The sequence below is a fragment of the Platalea leucorodia genome, assembly GCF_965183815.1.
Source record: "Platalea leucorodia genome assembly, chromosome: 11".
NCBI lineage: Eukaryota > Metazoa > Chordata > Aves > Pelecaniformes > Threskiornithidae > Platalea > Platalea leucorodia.
In genome coordinates this window covers 771,382-790,533 of record NC_138833.1, presented here as the reverse complement: position 1 = coordinate 790,533, position 19,152 = coordinate 771,382, and the positions used below count along the sequence as shown (strand labels likewise).

Here is a 19,152-nt window from a genome sequence, read left to right as displayed (position 1 = left end):
AGAGAAAAAAGGTGTGTGCAGTACCAGGCCTTAAATCTGATTGAGGATTTTTTTTCTCATCCTTCTTGCAAGAAATTTGTTAGATCTTCATGCCTGTTATTTATAAGTTTTTTACCTGACAATCCGGGGTGGAGCTCTGTTTCTATTGTAAGCATATGGTTGGTAGGAACTTTGAAGTCTGCCAATAAAAGTCACTAACATGAAAGAAAAGGAATACTTTAAAGAAAATCTTATAGATTTGACTTGTTACTTTTCAGAAAATGTCATTTGATGCTGAACAATATCTCTCTCATAATAACACTAGGAAGAAAGAAACCAGTCACGCTTTAAGATCACTTTTGTCTACATCTCCAGTTGCTCCTACTTTTCCTTCTCATCTGTCCTTCCTTCTAACAAATTCCTCCTTTCTACAAAGGACTCGGCTTCCCAAAATACAAAATTATGCATATAGCAGACTAAAACCTTTCATTTTTCATTAATTTTTCCTTAGGAAATACAAGATTTCCTACCTGGGGGGAAAAAATGCCCACACGGTAGCAACTATTGATCCCACAGGAAGAAAAATCACCGATTCAGAACACCTTAAGGGAAAACGTTAACTCTTTTTCCTCCCCTTTTCAACACTGCGCTTTTCACCTTTATCCGACGTACCTAATTCACGCGACTTAATCTTTTAAAGTGTTGCTTTACTTCACAAAAGACATCAGGCCCCCTGCCTTCATCACATTTTCCCTCTCTCCAGCGACCCGCCCGCTCACCACGCTGCTCCCCTCAGTAAGGGCCCAGCTCGCCCCCACAGCACGGGGGCGGGTGGCGCCACAGACCGGCAGCACCCGCACCCGCGGCGCGGTAGGAGCTGGGGGGCAGCGGCGGCCTCTCCCCCGCGGCGCCGCTGCAGGGCGGGCTAACCCCGAGGGCCGCCACCCCGGGCCCGCCATCTTCCCCGCCTCCCGCCCTCGCCCGGCAGCGCGCGTGCCGGCCACCGCACGGCCCCTGCCTCGCGCCGCCCTGACGGACGTTTGGCGCCGCCAATTAGCAGCCTCCCGCGGGAGCGGCTCCTCCTGCCGCCAATGAGACGGCGGAGCAGCGCTAGAGGCCCAGCCCCTCTAATCTGTAACGGCCTGTAAAGCACTAAGCCACACCCCTTCTTCCTCTTCCCGACTCTTCATTGAATGAAGTCCCCGCTGGCCAACGAGAAGTTCCCGCTGGGCTTGACGGACTACTCCGCTCTCCAGTAGACGTAGAAAACTGCACCGTACCCTCCAATAGGCTGCCGGATGCGAGCCTGGGGGCGGGCTCTCCCTCCCAGGCGGGCGGGGAAGGCCGCGGTTATCGATCCCGCTGCTGGAGGGAGGCGGTGGTGAAGCAGCAGAGAAAATGGCGGCTATGGCTGCGGAGGCGGCGGCGACTGCCGCGGTGCCGGGCGATGGGGGGGCCGGCGAGGCCGAGCCAGAGATGGAGCCTATCCCGGGCAGCGAGGCTGGCGCGGACCCTCTCCCTGCCGTCACCGAGGCCGTGGAGTCGGTGGTGCCCGATGGGGAGGAGGCCGACGGGGGGAAGGCTGCTCCCGGCGAGGCCGAGGAGCCGCCGCCTGTGCAGCTCGCCCGGAGCCCGGCCGGGACTCGGGAGCCGGAAGCCGAGAGGACAGAGAAGCTGCCGCCCGGCGCCCCGCAGGCGGGCTCGCCCCAGGCCGAGCACCGGGGAGCGCCGAGCCCGGAGTCCGAGGAGGAGCCGCAGCCCTGCCCGCCGCCTGCTGGGCACCCTGAACTTCCCGAGGAGGAGCCGCAGCCCTGCCCGCCGGCTACTGGGGGCTCCGCGGAGCCGGAGCCCGGGGAGGAGCCGTCCCGGCCGGAGGAGGAGGAGCCGGATGCTGCTGGTGCCGCCGCCGTCGAGCCGAAGTCCCCGGTGCCCGTGGCTCCGGCCGGAGGGGCGGCGGAGGCGCCGCTGCTGCCGGGCTCCGAGGTGCGGGTCACCCTGGATCACATCATCGAGGACGCCCTGGTGGTCTCGTTCCGGCTGGGAGAGAAGCTTTTCTCCGGGGTCCTCATGGACCTCTCTAAAAGGTGAGATCCCACGGGGGAGCCGTCCCGAGCCCCCGCCCCGCGGCGAGGGCAGCGGGCTCGCCCGCAGCCGCCTGCCCGCGGCGGGCCCTCCTGGGCTCGCCCCGCGCGGGGAGCGGCCTGGGCAGGGGCCGAGGGGCGCGACGGCAGAGGCCTCCCCTCTCCCCCTTCGCCCTGCGAGGCCGGAGCCGAGGGTCCGCCGGGGGGCACGGGGCTCCTGCCCCCGCCTCCCCGCCGGGCAAGGGGGGCGGCAGCTGACGGGCATCCTCCTCCGCCCCGGCCCTTCCCGCCGGGGGTGGGGGCAGCGCGGCGGGGCCGAGCCCCGCGCTCCCCGCCCGCCCCCGGCCTCAGGGCCCGTCCCGCGGCGCGGGCTGCGAGCGGCGGCTGTCCGGCGCCCGCTTTGTAGCGCTGACCCTAACAAAAGTAGTCCCGAGTGGGAAGGAGAAGACGGGGGAGCCGGGAGAGGGGCGAGCACATGGGCGCGTCCTTCCGACTCGGTGGGCGTCCGCGCCGGGCCGCCAGCATCCCTGTCTGCCGGGGAAGGAGGACCTGAGCTACAGATGCTGGCATCTATTCCAGCCTTTGTACAAACGTGCAGACCGAGAGGTCTGTTTTTCCTGTTGTGTGTTATATTGCCTAGGTAACCTTATTTTTCAGTACGTGTTATTTTTCAGAAGAATGGTTTTCAAGCCAGGCTATTACAGTCCTGAAGAACAGTTATTAGTACTGATTGCTCCTTGTATGCAATGAATGGGGTGAAGTTTAATGGTTCTTAAATACCCTTTTTGTTTGGGGGGGAGCTGTTATGTATCACAAAATACCGTGAAGCCTTATCAGACTGTGAGGTCTGGGGGTTGTTTTTTTCATTGTCTTCCTGTAGCAAGAGGTCTCAGGAGGCCAGAGGTCATCAGTGATACTGTATCTCTTAAACAATCTGGCTGCTATTTACAGGTGAAAATACCTCTTCCTCTTATTGTTTGTTTTCTAGACAGATAAGGATTATGCAAGTACATGAGAGAAAAGTGAAATTTGACCAGGGTTATTATTTAAAATAATTAGTATGCAAAAAATGCAGCGTGCTTTTCCCCAAAATTTAAGCTGCATGTGTGGTCATATGTCTTTTATCACTCCCTTTTACATTACTAGTAGGTCTTTAATAACTTCCTGTAATATCAATATTATTAATGCTTTCTAAAAGGAAGGGTATTAGGGACCAGCACTTTTGTCCTGGGCCTAGCTTCTTGGTTGGTTTTTGAAACAGAAGGCCTTTTCTGAAACCCAAGTTCTGGATCATGTCATGGAAGTAAGTTTTAAATTTGTCCATTCTTGTGGTTTGAAATGCTAAGTTATCAGTTTGTCTTTTGAAGCCAAGTACTAAAATGTGATCTGCAAACTGTCCTCACTTCTAGTGGGAAATACTAAATGTCTCAAAGCAGGCCCGAAGGCATTACAACTTAAGTTGCAGTGCTAGTCAACATCGATTCTTTTGTAGCTCTGAAGTTATACCAGCAAAATTATATTGTTGCCCTGGTTAGCAGGGTGACAAAGCACATGCTTCTGTGCTTCTAGGGGTCTGTGTGTGTGAAGAAGGAAATTCAGCTTCTCCCTTGCTCCTGAAAGATCATATCTTACTAAAACACACATTGACCACAAACATCCCCTCATTTGCCTGAGGTTTTCTTGTGCAGTGAAGATCCTTCTCTTATGCAGCAGATCTACTGCAGCCCTTTGCAATAAAGGTCATCTGTAGCAGGCAAGCTGTCTGCTGCTTTTGCATTGCGGCTTCAGCAGAAGCATGCATCGTAATTTCCTCTGTTTTTAAGCACAGGCCCTGGGGCAAGTCTTCACACTAAGAACTGTGGAAAAGTGATACGTGAAGGCTTGTGCAATTACTCCCAGATTCTCTTATGCAGTGGAACCACTTATTCCTTTATCTCCATTCATATGATCTTGGACTTCTTCAGAGGTGCTTGTTACATGGGAATCCAGAAGGTGAAATTTAAATTCTAAAAGCCAAGCTCTTTGGAGTGCCTGGACAAGAAGAACTGAGTTTCTAGACATAAGGTCTATAATATTTGGCTGGTGACAAGTAAATATTTGTAGGTGAATACCAGTCTCTGTTCAAATGTCTCAGAGCAGGAAATGCAGTGGTAAGTGAACTCTAGTAATAGTCCAAGAACTTGCTACCTGTAAGAAATTGAAGCATTATCAGAAAACAGGTGTTACATGGATGCCCAAGATTTAAATTTTATTCTAGACTTTGACTTCGGTGGTGAGTGACTGAATGATAGTACTGTTTAGGTATCAGCTTTTCTTTATATCTGTTTATTTTTGTTTTGTGTAGCAGCACCTGGACTTGTAGAACATTAACATTTTTCGTGAACTTCCTTCTCTATCTGTGGCAGGACCCGGAATTCTTATAAGTTTTTCCACTGGACTGAAAAAAAAAAAAAAAAAATAAAAAGGAAAGATAGGGTTAAATCAAAACCACCTAAATTCCAGCATGCATTTTACATGAAAACACTGAGATTTCTAGGATGGAAGATGGGTGGTTACTGAAAGCTGTCTCCACTAGCTGATTCAAGTGCATGGGAATAATCTTATAAACTTTCCTAATGCAAAGGGGATCAATATCTTAAGACTGCCAGTTCTTATTAAATAAAAGTGAAATTTTGTATTAAATTTACTCATTCAATAGCTTCAAAAAGTGGCTGATGTGTTCACTGCATGTGCTAATGCTATTTTCATCATATACTGGGAAGCAAATAATTCCTAGTCCTTTTTGGATCTTAATTTCTGCTTTCCCCTCCAGGGCAATGAAGGTGTTACTTATGTACAGTACTAAGAAGAGTAAGTTTTAATGACTGTTTTAAAAACCTGTCCACTGGACTCTTTTTAGCCTTCTCAAGTCATGTTCTGAATTACTTGAACTTCAAGGTGAAAGAAAAGCAAAAATGACCCTGTATATTTCTGGTTTTAAAGTTGTTTTTTTTTGTTGTTGTTGGTTTTTTGTTTTTTCCCTTTTTTTTTTTTTTCCCCCCTAATTCTGTTTCCATTGTTGAAGTGATGCACTGGCTTTGCATTTTGTTCTTCTGGACTTTGGTATGAAGTCAGTGGTGTTTGTATTAAAGGTCTGATTTCCTCTTCCTCTCCTACCCCCTGTAAATAGGATGTCCATTTAGGAGTTTATAACACAAGAACACAAGCACCTCAGTGTTCAGTGGACTTTATTCCTGCATTTATTTGAGGTAAGGAAGTATTTTCTCTGCCTGTACTAATGGCAGCCTTGTGTACCTGTCAGCTGCTACACAGGAAGTTGTGAAAATCAGTAGAAAATAGGAACCCATATCTACTGAGTCCCAAATCAGTTTCTTATGCAGCACATCATCATTTAAAGAGGGACATATCCCCACTTCTGTTATTCGAAAGCCTTATTTAAATTAAAAATCTGATCCTACTGTGACACCTTCTAAGTGCCATGTTGCATGCTAGGATGAGGTTCTGATGCGAGTTCCTCAGCGTATACCTGCCGGAGCTGGGCTGATGGGGGAGACAGGAAATGCAGCCAGGCAGGAGAAGGCAACCCTGTCTCATTTTGTCAGAGCGGATAGTGGAATGCTTTGTGCACAACTGTAGTTAATTTTCCAGGCCATTGTACAAAATGTCATTGAAAACTCCTCGTTAGGTATGGGGCTTAAATAGGGCTCGTAAGCTTGCCTGTATCCAGCATTTGACTAACATTGTGTTTGCTTAGGGTATATGAGATGTTAATGCCACCTGCTGGCTCAGAATTAGTGGAAATCTTGCTCTGCACCTGGAGGAAGTAGACAGTAAGGAAATACCTGATGAGCATAGCATTTGTAAATCTTAAAATGTAGGATTAAGAAGTCCTGGTTTTAGTTTGCTGTTCTGGAGAGAGGATAATTATTTCCGCAAATTTTTTTCCTTTCCTTTCCCAAAGATTAAGGGGAGGAGGGGGATTAAGTTTATGTTATGTTGTTTTGCCAACAGTCAGGACTTGGACTTTCTATTGCTTTATCATTTGACTAAAATTTTCCTTCTAATCCTACAGATGTGATGGACACGTGTCTTCCTATTGTCTTTTTCTCTAAGCTATTTCCCTTCTGACTTGTGTGTGACCATAATAGTTCTTGAGGGGGGGAAAGGGAGAGCAAAAAGTTGTTTTGTGACCTCAAAGCCTTAGATATCCAAAAGATGCCCAGTGTATTGCCAGTAGACAGGTGTTTGAAATTTTATCTTAATTGGGGTTTGGTTGTGGAAGATAAGGAAAGACTTCCTGCAGCAAGGTATGCATGAACTATATGATGAAAATAAGAATTAGAAGCTGTCTATAAAAGTTTATAATCCTAGTAGCAGTTTTCAGTCACAGCATTCTTTCTTGGCGACTCTTGAATCCTACGCTTTTCCCAATTTATTCATTGAACTTTCTACTGCAAAAGAATAAGGATAAATAATGAACTATTGTATCTGTTCCCTAGTTCGTGTTGTCTTAATCTGCAGAACATCTATTAGATTTTTTTAAATCATTTACATTTAGCACTTCTTGAAACTTGCGGTCTATGTATGCTCGCATTTTGTTGGTATAAACTCCGCAGGGTGAATCTAGTGTGTTGTGACCATATATGCCAAGAAAGGTGGGAGGGGAAAAAAAAGGTACTCCCAAGTTGAGAAATTCAAGATCTGCTGATGCAAGAAGGAAACAGCAGAAATCTTACTTGAAAAAAATGCAGCATGTTTCTCCCTTCTCTTAAGTTCTCTTTTACTAATAACTTCATTTAATAAATAGGGACTGCATTTGGTCATCGTTGTCTGGGGAAGGTTTAAGTTCTATAGAAGTATCAATGTTCTATGATACATGTTTTCCAACAGTAAAGAAATGTCTCTTACTCCGGGTTGTGTGTGGGCTGTGTTTCAGACTGAGTTTGGTTTTTTTTTTAAACTTACACTCAGTTTGCAAGGTGTTCCTACAATTTGTCACCTGTTCTCTTTTGTTGTTTCTCAGATGTGCAAAAGGAGCTTGGTGAAATTCTAGCATTTAGGGAACAGCCATAACACTTCTTTGATACTTGCTTTTATCCCCAGAACACTGGAAGCATAGGTGTGATATGAGCGCATGTGTGGTTAATAGAGTAAATTACATATACTTTGCTTGTGACTGACAGAGGTTATATTGAATGGTATAGCATCAGATTTAGCCTCGCTTAGAGGACAGGGTTGGATCAGAGGACCTTGTGATATTGCTTTCAACATAAATTTTTCTATGATTTTGTAATGTTCCAGCTTCTATATGAAAATAGTTTCTCTTGTATCTCTATCTACATCCAAAACTTTGAGTGTTATTTGTGGTCACTTATCAAATGCTTTTTGAAAGGTTTACTCATTTCCAAGTTTCCACTTAGAAAGTGAAAATGGCTAACAAAACTGGACTAGCTTTTAGGATTTTGCTCGTATAGGAATAAAGCACGTTAAAGCTGCTGCTTATACTGAAAACGCTTGCCAATCTGCTTCTGATTTTGAGCCAGTACAAGGAGTGTGACTTTTCCCTTTCTCAAACCACTACGCCCTAATCTTGCTGGTAAATAGGGCATCTGTGCATTGTGCCTCAAACTTTCCTAAAGTAGCTGTAGTCTACTACTGTTCCTTGTAGGTCTGCGATGCAACAGATGATGGTTAAGCTGTCCTTTCTTCTTATGGTATGCTTTTCTGTATTCCAACAGCATGGGTTGCCCTTGCTTTCTAAGAGTAGCTTGACTTGACTTGGCTTGAAGTGTTGAGAGACAGGGTGGAGGTGAAATTTTCAGTATGTGTTAAATAATTTTTTTTTTCTTTACACTGTTACGAGACTGAATGACTCTTGTCCATCTTGACACTGAAGCGGCTTAAAGTTCATCCATTAATAAACGGTATCATTCTCTTCCATGTGTCTTGGCTCTGACTGGTACGTGGATGATTTTGAAGTGTATATTCAAGGTATTTTATCTTAATCATAAAGTTTTGAAATTGTGTAACACTTCCAAATATATCAGCAAAGCATCTACTTTAAAATGCAACTGACACTTGAAACTAATACTGCCAACAGATGTAAAACTTAAAAGATAATTTCAGTTTAAACAGACCTTCAGCTTTATAAGCATGCCAGTAAAATTGTGGGACTTAGTGGGAAGCCTAAACTTAAAGCATTCTACCTTTTAAAGTTTACTTTTGTATCCCTGATAGAACTGCAAGTTACAGAAAACTGAAGGAAATTCTGCGAATTCACTTGTAAATCCTTTCCAATGAAAAGGTGAGGGGTACCTTCCCACTTCTGTGGGGGGAAAGCAGTGATTAGAGGACCACCTGCGTACTCTTCAGGCTTATCAATTTAGAGATTCTTCTGTCTTTATGGTGGACAATTCTTCAAAGTCTGCATCAGCATCCTGACTACATGGACTTCTGTGATTCAGTTTCCTGGAAGTTGAAGTCTTTCAAAGGGCTTCTAACTTCACGGAGAGGTGTACTCTAAGCTAATACAACCTCTGGTATATTTGCATATTGTTTGGTATCCATGAGTTGGTTTCCACTTGGGTAGTGATTGCAGTAGGAGTACCAGGTGACAGTGGTTAGGAATGATTAAAATCAGCTGCTGCCTTGGATACCTCTAACCAGCTTTCTTGAGATACTCTTTCAGACTCCATTCTACACATACCCTGCTCTTGTCTTTCTGTGCCTTGAAAGTGTGCTGGAAACAAGAGCTTGGATTTCAGGCAAGTGTACCTGCTGGAAAAACACTAAGCTTAGCATTGATTAGTAAAAGTCTTTGAGTATGTCAGCTTCCTACTCGGTTGCTTAGAAGTGGATTGTTACGGTACTTAATTTGAACTATCATATCTTTAACGAAATTTTTCTTGGTGCTGAGAATTTGTGATGGTGAGGCAACATCTATTCTTGATGATGTGTTATTTCCAAAGAGTCGCTTACACTGCAGTCTTTTGCCATGTTTTTAGACCTCTAAGAGAAATGTGTGTTTTTCTAGTCTATTGAGCCTAGTGTTCCATTGCTCAGGGAGGTGATAAACCATTGAGTTGATAGTTTGGCTTCTGTGTATGCTTTTTTCAGTAAGGTGCCTGCCACTTGAAGCAATGTGTTCCATATCATGCTTTATCACACCAAGTAAATTGTATATTAAAAATAGGTTATTGCATAATCTGTGTTTTGAATACAGGTTATTTTGAGGAGTTCTGAAATACTTTGTGTTCAAATAGCTATGATCTAATTGTATATTATATTGAATGTTATACTTTAAACCCTCAGTTTAGATACATGCATAAAATATATACTTAGCTGTACATTATTTCAGCATATTATTATACTCTCAGCATTCAGTCTTTGAACTTTTATCCATGCAATAAAAATTGCTTCAGTTGTTGCTTGTCTTGGCTTTTGCAAAACACTAAGGATGATTATTGAGTACAAGAGCAATGCATAAAAAGGTAATCGGAGATTGCAGTAGTCTGACTTAAGGGTGAAGATGAGTTTTGATCATGGTCATTTACAACAGGCTTGATTTAACACTTATCATGACACTGGAAGCTACTGTGCTTTGTTGATGTTAATTCAGTGTGTTCGCAGACAAATGTGAAATACTTCTGAACCGGTTCAGTGGGTTCTCTCCTCCAGCTCTTCTTGGCAGAACAAGGTGCTTTTTCATTTTTGTTTCTTTTAGTAGAGAGGTAAAAGTTAGACATTGGAAGCTAAAGATGAGAGCTTAAGACTTTACATAGTAACGTAAGAACACTTTGCCCCAGGATGTATTGTTTAGATGTTTATGTACATAGAGTTATGAACTTAATTTCATTAAGGATTTATTCCTTATCTCATGTTTATTTTTTAAAAAATACTCTCTAACAGTTTTGCATACAAATTGAATAGTAATACGTATTCATTGTAGTAATTCTGCTATAGAATTTAGATTTGAAAAAAGTGTTTTCACTTTGCTTGAAGTACTTAAGTTTACATATCTGTAATACAAATCTGTATGGCTTTAAGTGACACACTTCTAGATTGGATACCCAAACTAGCTCTTACATAATTACAAAAGATGCCATGGCTACCTATTCACTAACTTGCAGGTGACAAACTGTGGAAATAAAACCTGACTGTTTTTATCATATTTCTGTCTCTGCATACCCTAGTGACCTGAAAGCTCTTATCAGTGTAATGATCACTGGACTGCCAGAATTGATCTCGTCTACCCCACTAATCTCCTATTTAAATATAGTTCCTGATGTTCGTGTTGCTATTTGTCTCTAGTGCATACATATATTGAAGTGATATGTATAGCAGAAATATGATTAGATCCTGCTGGTTGCTCTGGTTACTTGTAAAACTTCTTGGAGATAAGCTTCTTCCAGTGGGTCTCAACTGTCTTCTCTTTTAGAGGTGCCTTTTCAAAGCAAAAAAGAGCCAGGACACCTTTACAGGAGAGGAAGCTGGCAACATGGAAAACTGATTCTAATTTTGAATAGGTATGAAGCAGCAGCGCACTGCTTTCCAGAACTGCCTTAAATTAGGTTGAAATACCTATTTCTTTAGTTTTCCTAACACTTCAATTTTAGATCCCCCATTAAGGAATCCTTCTATTCCTTCAAGTGATAGTCTGCGGCAGAACTATATTATGTTATGCATGAGTAGGCTGTACAATGAACAGCTGGAACTTAGGCACAAACAGATTTTTTTTTTTTTTTTTTTTTTTTAAGCAAACAGTAATTGGAGTATGTCTTTCCAAGAATAGCCTTTTCTGGAGGAAAGTAATATTATATCAGGGACAGGTGATACTTGGGGTTGATATATTAAAAAAAATGTAGTTTGTTGTTAGAATAAAAACAAGGCAATTCTTTATAGTACTTAAACATGCAACATGTGACCAACAAAATATGTAGGTAGTCTCACTGATGTAGCATAACTGAAATGGTTTCTTTTGTGAGGCCATCTTCTACTGCCCAGTCATTGACTGATGTGTGGATCAGTAAATGTCATGATACAACTGAATTACGTTGCTTGGTTTTTTTAAATCTTTTTTTCATGTGGTAGCCTTTTAGTCCATCTTCATCTCGGTAGTAGATGAACCAAATGCTAGCTGTCGCAGCTCTTTTGTCTAACCTACATGCATGTGGCACTCCTAGCTATTTCAAATGTATAGTTGGTGTAACAAAAATTATTATTGTGATTGTATGAGAAATGCTTGTCTTCAAGGTCCACGAACTATAGATGTATTAAAATAGGGCTTGAAATTCTAGTATATGCAATAAATACTTGTGTTCACTGTTGAACTCATTAGATGCTGTGTCATGCCTTGTCTTGAATAGGTTTAAGATCACATCTTCATTCTGCTGCTTCTTTTAAGAAAAATAGGCCATTCTTTGTTTTGCCTTCACTCTCTTCTTACCTTGTTCTTTGTCTTCATTGTCTCCTGTGTCATTTACTGTTAAAATTCCTAAGTTTTTCTGCCATTGTTCTGTCTTCTTAATTTTCATATCATTCTTCCAAGTTGCATAGCTGGAGAACTTCACTCACCAAGGAGCAAACGAAGATCATCTAAAAACTGAATGTTTATGAATGCAACCTGCTATTGGATGAGGCCAAAGAGGAGGCATCATACACTCAGCTGTTGGAAGTAATATTTAGTCTCTGGGCTTACCAAATTCATCTGGTGCTTCAGGTGGACTATGTCTTGACTAGTCATGTCGTTATGTATTGGCACATAGTTTACAGGAACAGTGTCTTTGTTTGCTCTTACATAACTGGCACTAGATGATATCTGTGACTGTTCTCTAATTCTACAATTCATTAATTTTTAGGTAGACAGGGCAGGAGATTCTAGTTCATTTGTTAAAACAGTACCTTCTGCGAGACAGACCCAGGCTTCAGAGATTCAGTCTGCATTGGGTTTGTGTCTTACTAAAGCAGGTTTGCATCTTAGATTAAAAATTCCACTTTGGCTGTCCTGTTCTTCAGCTGTTTGGCCTGTGGATTATGCAGATGCTTGAAGGAAAGGGTAGTCTAAGGTGCAGTATTAATCTGTGATGCCTTTATGGTATCAGTCACATGCGGAGCTTTCTGTTAGGCTTTTTTATGCATTTGGAGTGCTAATCACCCTGACTTTGCTTGTGAGGCAGTAGAACAAAAATCTAGGAAAATAGAGATTAAGTACTTAAATGGGATCCTTCTGGAGAACCTCTGTTAAGTCCTCTTCATCTACTTCTTCCCTGGTCACTGCTAATAATGCTTAATTTCCTAACATGGAGTCATCATAAATGTCTTCTAGAAGAAAGGCTTGTGCATTGGACTATGGAAATGTCTTGTGAGGGGCTAGGAAATGCAGTTCCTGAGACAGTGAAGAGTTGCAAGTGATGTTCTTCTGCATGGGTTTTGCCCATTTGATATCACACTCCTGTCTGGTTCTACTTTTGTGGTGTTTGTCTGGGATTGAAACTTGCACAGTAGAGATCTTGCCCTGTCTTGTTCTCAGCTCTTACAGTAAATTAACTTTTTCCCAAGTCCTGTAATCTTTATCCGGTGGTGAAAGATAGGATCTGGATCTTACTACTCTTAAAGCAGCTGAAGTTCTTGATGCAAGCAACTGAAAATATGGCTAATTTAATTATTATCAGCTGATAGTTTCTTTTAAAGACCTACTTGGAGTTGACTAACTTACTCATAATCCTTAGTGGAAGGAAAGGTGTTTGTGGAAAAGCAATGTCTCTACACTTGATGGACTTCTGGGACTTTAGGAACCTTAAAACTTTTAGTTATGAGTGAATCCCTTGTGGTTTAATGCCAGACTGTAGGCTGGAGAAATGCCTGTGTCAGCTGCTAAATGTTTGTAATTCACTGTAGCCTTCACTAGTGCAGTGGACCGCATTTAGTTATGCTGCTCATTTCTGGAGGGACGTGGAATTTGACTGGAGTGGGTCCAAACCTCAGAAACGAACTTGTGGGGTGGTGAGATATTTTGTGGTAAAGAGCACTCATCAGCCCATGGATAAGGACAGAACTGCTCTAGCTGCCCACCTGGGCTCCTGCCTCTGTCTCCGGAGTTCAAAGGTATGAATATAAGAGTACCTAGATGTAGGGTAAAGCAGTGCCCATGTTGATACTAAACTGTAAATTGTCACATATTCAACTTCCCTTCTTTTTTATGACGACAAAATTGTTCGTTTGCCCCTTGCTTAGGTTGTCTGCTGTTTCTGTTCTTCTGTAATGAGGTGCAAACTGGATGGATAATTTAATCTGGGATGGGTTGTTTGCTTCAATTGCAACTTCTAAGTGTAAAAAGAGGCTTAACAGATAAGCAGAAGGACAAACAAGTGACGGCTTTTGTTGGTGACAGTGTAAAGAAACTTCTAACACATGTGGTGATGTTTTTTCAAAACCAGTTTTGAAGACGGAAAGCCAACGTATATAAACTGCGTGTTTCTTGCAGGAGTGTGAATGGAAAATAGACCGGTATTCAGCATTTATCTTCAGTTGAGAGGCAACCATAGATTGTCAATAAACTTCAGCTCAATCAGTTAAGAGGGTGTAGCAGTTGAGTAGCTGCAGTGCAGCATGAGCCAGTGTCAACCTGAGGACGTATCTGGGGTGCTTCCTCCTCCTGCCAGGTGGGGTGGGATGAACAGAATGGTGTTTGTTCAGTGAATCAAAATGGATGATTTGGCATTTGAATTGCAACCTTGTCTATCGTGGTGTTACTGCATGAAGGTCAAACTATGAAAATACCGAATAATGTAAGCCAAACACTAGTGTGTGTATGGGAGCTGGAGGCAGGCAGAGCTGAAGAGCGGTGAACGGCCTAGTGACAGCTCTGTGCAAGGCTGGTACCTCGGCTGGTAGGTTGTGGAGTGGAACAGAAGGAAAGTTAAACAAGCTCTTATAATCCCTCCTGCCCTGTTCTGGGGATTGAAAGGTACATTGTTGTAAAATGCCTGTGTTTATCATTTGCTTTCCTCTCAGGAGAAGGCAAGCATAATGCCTTGCAGACTGATAAAATGTTTCCCTTAGCGCAACCCTTTGCAGAAAGTATTGGTTAGCTGTTAGGCAACATGTTACTTCTGTTACTGCAGGAAAGTTGAGCTAGTGCCCGGGTCATACTGGGGTTTTTCATTCTCCTCTGTCGGAGCTGATCAGGGTGGTGAGAAGTCCTGCGTGTGTTCAGTGGGGCAGCAGAGATCTAGAGCTGTCTGGAGAAAAGTAGGAAAAGGTTTAAAATGTTGTTTGCTCGCAGAACAGGGAGGAGTGGTTTGTACTGTGTTGAAATAAGGGTAGTTTTGCTGGAAGAAACTCAAACTAATAGGCTAGCAAGTTTTGGGCTGTAATGCATCAGATCATAGAATCATAGAATGGTTTGGGTTGGAAGGGACCTTGAAGATCATCTGGTTCCAACCCCCCCGTCATGGGCAGGGACACCTTCCACCAGACCGGGTTGCTCAGAGCCCCATCCAGCCTGGGCCTGAGCACTTCCAGGGAGGGGCATCCACAGCTCCTCTGGGCAACCTGTGCCAGTGCCTCACCACCCTCATGGTGAAGAATTTCTTCCTTATATTTAATCTAAATCTACCCTCTTTCAGTTTGTAGCCATCACCCCTTGTCCTATCACTATGCTCCCTTGTAAAAAGTCCCTCTCCAGCTTTCCTGTGGGCCCCCTTCAGGTACTGGAAGGCTGCTATAAGGTCTCCCCAGAGCCGTCTCTTCTCCAGGCTGAAGAACCCCAGCTCTCTCAGCCTGTCCTCATAGGAGGGGTGCTCCAGCCCTCTGATCACCTTCGTGGCCCTCCTCTGGACTCGCTCCAACAGGTCCGTGTCCTTCTCACGTTGGGGGCCCCAGAGCTGAACGCAGCGCCCCAGGTGGGGTCTCATGAGAGCGGAGTAGAGGGGGAGAATCCCCTCCCTCGCCCTGCTGGCCACGCTTCTTTTGATGCGGCCCAGGGTACGGTTGGCTTTCGGGCCTGCAAGCACACATTGCTGGGTCATGTTGAGCTTCTCATCAACCAACGCCCCCAGGTCCTTCTCCTCAGGACTGCTCTCAATCCGTTCTCCGCCCAGCCTGTATTTGTGCTTGGTGATCAAGTGCTAATCTTTTGTGGATGAAGAATGATGGCACTCACTGTTCAATGCAAGTATTTATGCAGTCTGTATTTGCCTCAATTAAATCTGAAACATATTCAGCCTTTTGTGCTATGCTAAAAATGGCAGAATTTTGTAAAAGTTACTGAAGATGCCTTCTTCACATAAGTTGACTTAGTATGGAAATTAATCTTGGGTAGATTTGAAGTTGATGGGATGAGTGTGTAGTTTGTATGTTTATAAGCATTTTCTAAAAGCACTAAGTTAATTCTTTTACTGCTGTCTCTAGGTGATATTTTTTTGTTACATTTCAGGGCATCTTGTTCATGCAAGAGAAACTGATAAGCGAATTTCATGTTCTCTACTGACTTGGTTTTGGTGTCCTGCTTTTTCAAAGCATACCGTAAGGCTAGATATGAAACTTTGATTTTCCCAGGACTCATGTCTTTCAAATGGTGGCTACATAATGTGGACAGGTTTTCAAATGCTTTTTATAAATGCAGTAAAAGGTCCCTCAAAACCTTTACTTTTTTTTTTTTTTTCTCTTTAAGGTTTGGACCCCATGGAATCCCTGTGACTATATTTCCTAAAAGGGAATACAAGGACAAACCTGAAGCCATGCAGCTCCAAAGTAAACCATTCCAAGATGAGGCACAGGTGAAGTGTGAATCTAATGCTGCAGTCCCTGATGACTCTTCTCTCACGCAGCCATCAGAACCTAGCATAGCTAAAAGCCTATGGACTTCTAAACCACCTCCTCTCTTTCATGAGGGAGCGCCATATCCTCCTCCTTTGTTTATCAGGGACACGTATAACCAGTCAATACCTCAGCCTCCACCTCGGAAAATTAAGCGGCCCAAGCGTAAAATGTACAGAGAGGAACCCACTTCTATCATGAATGCTATCAAACTACGACCCCGGCAGGTCTTATGTGACAAGTGCAAAAACAGTGTTGTTGCAGAAAAAAAGGAAATAAAAAAAGGTGGCAATGCAAGTGACTCTTCAAAATATGAGGATAATAAAAAACGAAGAAATGAGAGCGTGACTACTGTGAATAAAAAACTTAAAACTGACCATAAAGTGGATGGAAAAAGCCAAAATGAAAGCCAGAAAAGGAATGCTGTGGTCAAGGTTTCAAATATTGCCCACAGCAGAAGCAGAGTAGTTAAAGTTTCTGCACAAGCAAATACTTCAAAAGCGCAGTTAAATACAAAAAAAGTTCTTCAGAGCAAAAACATGGATCATGCAAAAGCTCGGGAAGTCTTGAAAATGGCCAAAGAAAAGGCACAAAAGAAGCAGAGTGCAACCTCCTCTTCTAAAAATGCACATTCAAAGGTCCACTTCACACGGCGTCTTCAGAACACCAGCTCAGGTTCCCTCCCACCCCGATTGCGTTTAAAGCCACAAAGGTATCGGAATGAAGAAAATGACTCTTCTCTCAAGACAGGACTTGAGAAAATACGGAGTGGCAAGATGGCAACTAAGCCCCAGTCTCGCTGCTCCTCCACCCGCTCAGCAGGTGAGGCCCCTTCAGAAAATCAGAGCCCCTCAGAAGGCCCTGAAGAGGCCAGCAGTGAGGTTCAGGACACAAGTGAAGTGCATGTAACTGTTGATCAGGATGAACACCAGACATTGGGCAAGAGAGGCAGCAAAAGCAATATAACGGTTTACATGACCCTTAATCAAAAGAAATCTGACTCTTCCAGTGCATCAGTTTGTAGTAGTGATAGCACAGATGATTTGAAATCTACCAACTCTGAGTGTAGCTCTACTGAAAGCTTTGATTTTCCTCCAGGCAGCATGCATGCACCTTCCTCCTCCTCCTCCTCCTCTTCAAAGGAAGAGAAAAAGCTCAGTAATTCCTTGAAAACGGAAGTCTTTTCCAAAAACGTCTCTAAATGTGTCACACCAGATGGCAGGACCGTATGTGTAGGGGACATTGTTTGGGCCAAGATTTATGGCTTCCCTTGGTGGCCAGCCCGTATTCTTACCATAACTGTGAGCCGGAAAGATAATGGCCTTTTAGTTCGACAGGAGGCTCGTATCTCGTGGTTTGGCTCCACAACAACATCTTTTCTTGCTCTTGCACAACTATCCCCCTTTTTAGAAAGCTTCCAGTTGCGCTTTAATAAGAAGAGAAAGGGTCTTTACCGCAAAGCCGTCACAGAGGCAGCTAAGGCTGCTAAGCAGCTGACTCCCGAAGTTCGGGCCCTGCTGACACAGTTTGAAACGTGAACGTGGAAAGTAAGGTAGGCAAGAAATCTGGAGGCTCCACAAAATTCATAGCCTAGTTAGAGAACTACCATGAAGGACTTGCCAAGTCAGAAGTTGCACTCGGTTGACTGCTCTTTTTATACTAAAGTTGTTCCATTTGTAGCAGTTTCTTGACAGTTAAACAAATTGAAGATGCAATCAAAATTAGCCTAAAGTGAGAACTTCAGTATTTTTCAAGTGAGAATTTTTTTTAAAGAAAAAAAACTCCTCAAACACCCAATGCATAGGAGCCATAGCCTCAGCTGAAAGGCAGCTTATTTGCAGGGAATTTTTTAGTAGTTTCTACCCAGTATATAACTAGTTGCTGTGTGGCAAAGGGTTAACACAAGGGATGAAAGTAGTAGCTGTGACTTTTTTTTTTTTTTTTAGGTGGCCCATCAGGGAAGTGTAGAAATGTAAGCCTTGTCTAAATGGTCTTTAAAGATTATTTTAAATAGTCTCTAATGTATTTAGTCTGGCCAGTGCAAATTGGTTCAAAGCATGCTTAAACATCTTAAGGAGGCATATCGCAGTCCACGTAGGCCAGTTTAAATGACATTAGAAGACTTGCTGAAATTTTTAAGGAAGAATTCGTGTAACTTAAAGACCAGATTAAATGGGGTTTTATCATAGTGACCACTTAAACACTCAGCCTTTCTATGCACATGGGGGCACAAATATAACACTTCAGGGTCTGAGAAGCTGAGAGGGATGCCTGTAGCTCTAAGACAAAGCTGAGAAGTTGCTCAGTATTTGGGATCAAGGGCTGTTAATGCTGCATAGGTGTGAATCATAACTTCTGGTCTTTCTTCCTGAAGAAATCTTTCAGGCCATTTGCCTGGAGGTTTAGATTAAGAGAGGCTTTGTTTTGAATGTGTAAATAATTGATTGCTGAAATTGGTCAGATTTTCTCCTGACTGGTTGCTCCTAAATTCTTAGGATACGTCCTAGTACATTACACTTTGTGAATTGTCAGATGTGTAATTGTTGCATTTTGGATGTATCTAACTTCATTTTTTTAATATTTCCGTTTAAGGTATCTGTTTGCAGGTCAGAAAATGAGAATATGTAATTGTGTAATGCTCTGAAATGTAAAAAAAACAAACTGTAAATAAAATTGACTAAATCTGAATTATTTGTGTGTGTTTCTCAAAAAGCTTTGAAAAAAAATCCAGGATGTTAGAGTACTTTATATGTATGCCATATTTAGAGGACACCCTTTTAAAAAGTAAATTGTCCTTTTTCACACATTCCTAAAGATAACTGCTTGATGTAAAGTACTATTGGTATACTTCAGTCTTAATTTTGAGATAAAGCAATTATCTGTCCCTTTTGTTTCAAAACTAGCTCTGTAGAGGGCTTCCTGTAAAGTTTATCAAATTTCTCCCTTAATTAGATTTTGTTCCATATATTTGAATAAAGACTGTGGATAATGTCACTTATACAGTGGGGAAATGTTTTCAGTTTTCTCCATCTATCGAAACCTGATCAGACCCGCTCTCCACTGCTACTTCAGTTTTCTTGCATGTCTTTTGCTCAGTGTTGGGGCATTTTCATGCAACTGACTTTACTTCCCCCCCCCTTCTAGTTTTGGTCCTTACCTGACCATGTGAATTACTGTCTCTTCTCCAACCCACTGCAGTTTCAGCCTTGCAATGCCTTGTGAAGAATCTCTCAGCGTTCATCCCAAAGCAGTTTTCAACCTGTTTTTTCCATAA

General features: G+C 43.1%; 1 protein-coding gene across 4 annotated transcripts in view; it reads left to right on the top strand.

Annotated features, from left to right (window-relative positions):
- Window positions 1–1,325: 1,325 nt before the first annotated feature.
- Window positions 1,326–19,152, top strand: part of PWWP2A (PWWP domain containing 2A) — a 32,123-nt gene continuing 14,296 nt past the window's right edge. For 2 of the 4 annotated variants that reach the window (XM_082323833.1, XM_082323832.1), the window contains exons 1-2: window positions 1,348–2,063; window positions 15,733–16,700. In XM_082323833.1, the coding sequence (XP_082179959.1) occupies window positions 1,378–2,063; window positions 15,733–16,700 (1,654 nt within the window). In that variant the 5' untranslated portion in view covers window positions 1,348–1,377. Of the gene's footprint in view, window positions 2,064–15,732; window positions 17,678–19,152 lie in introns of those variants that run through there. The other 2 variants (XM_082323831.1, XM_082323830.1) reach the window with 2 other exon arrangements.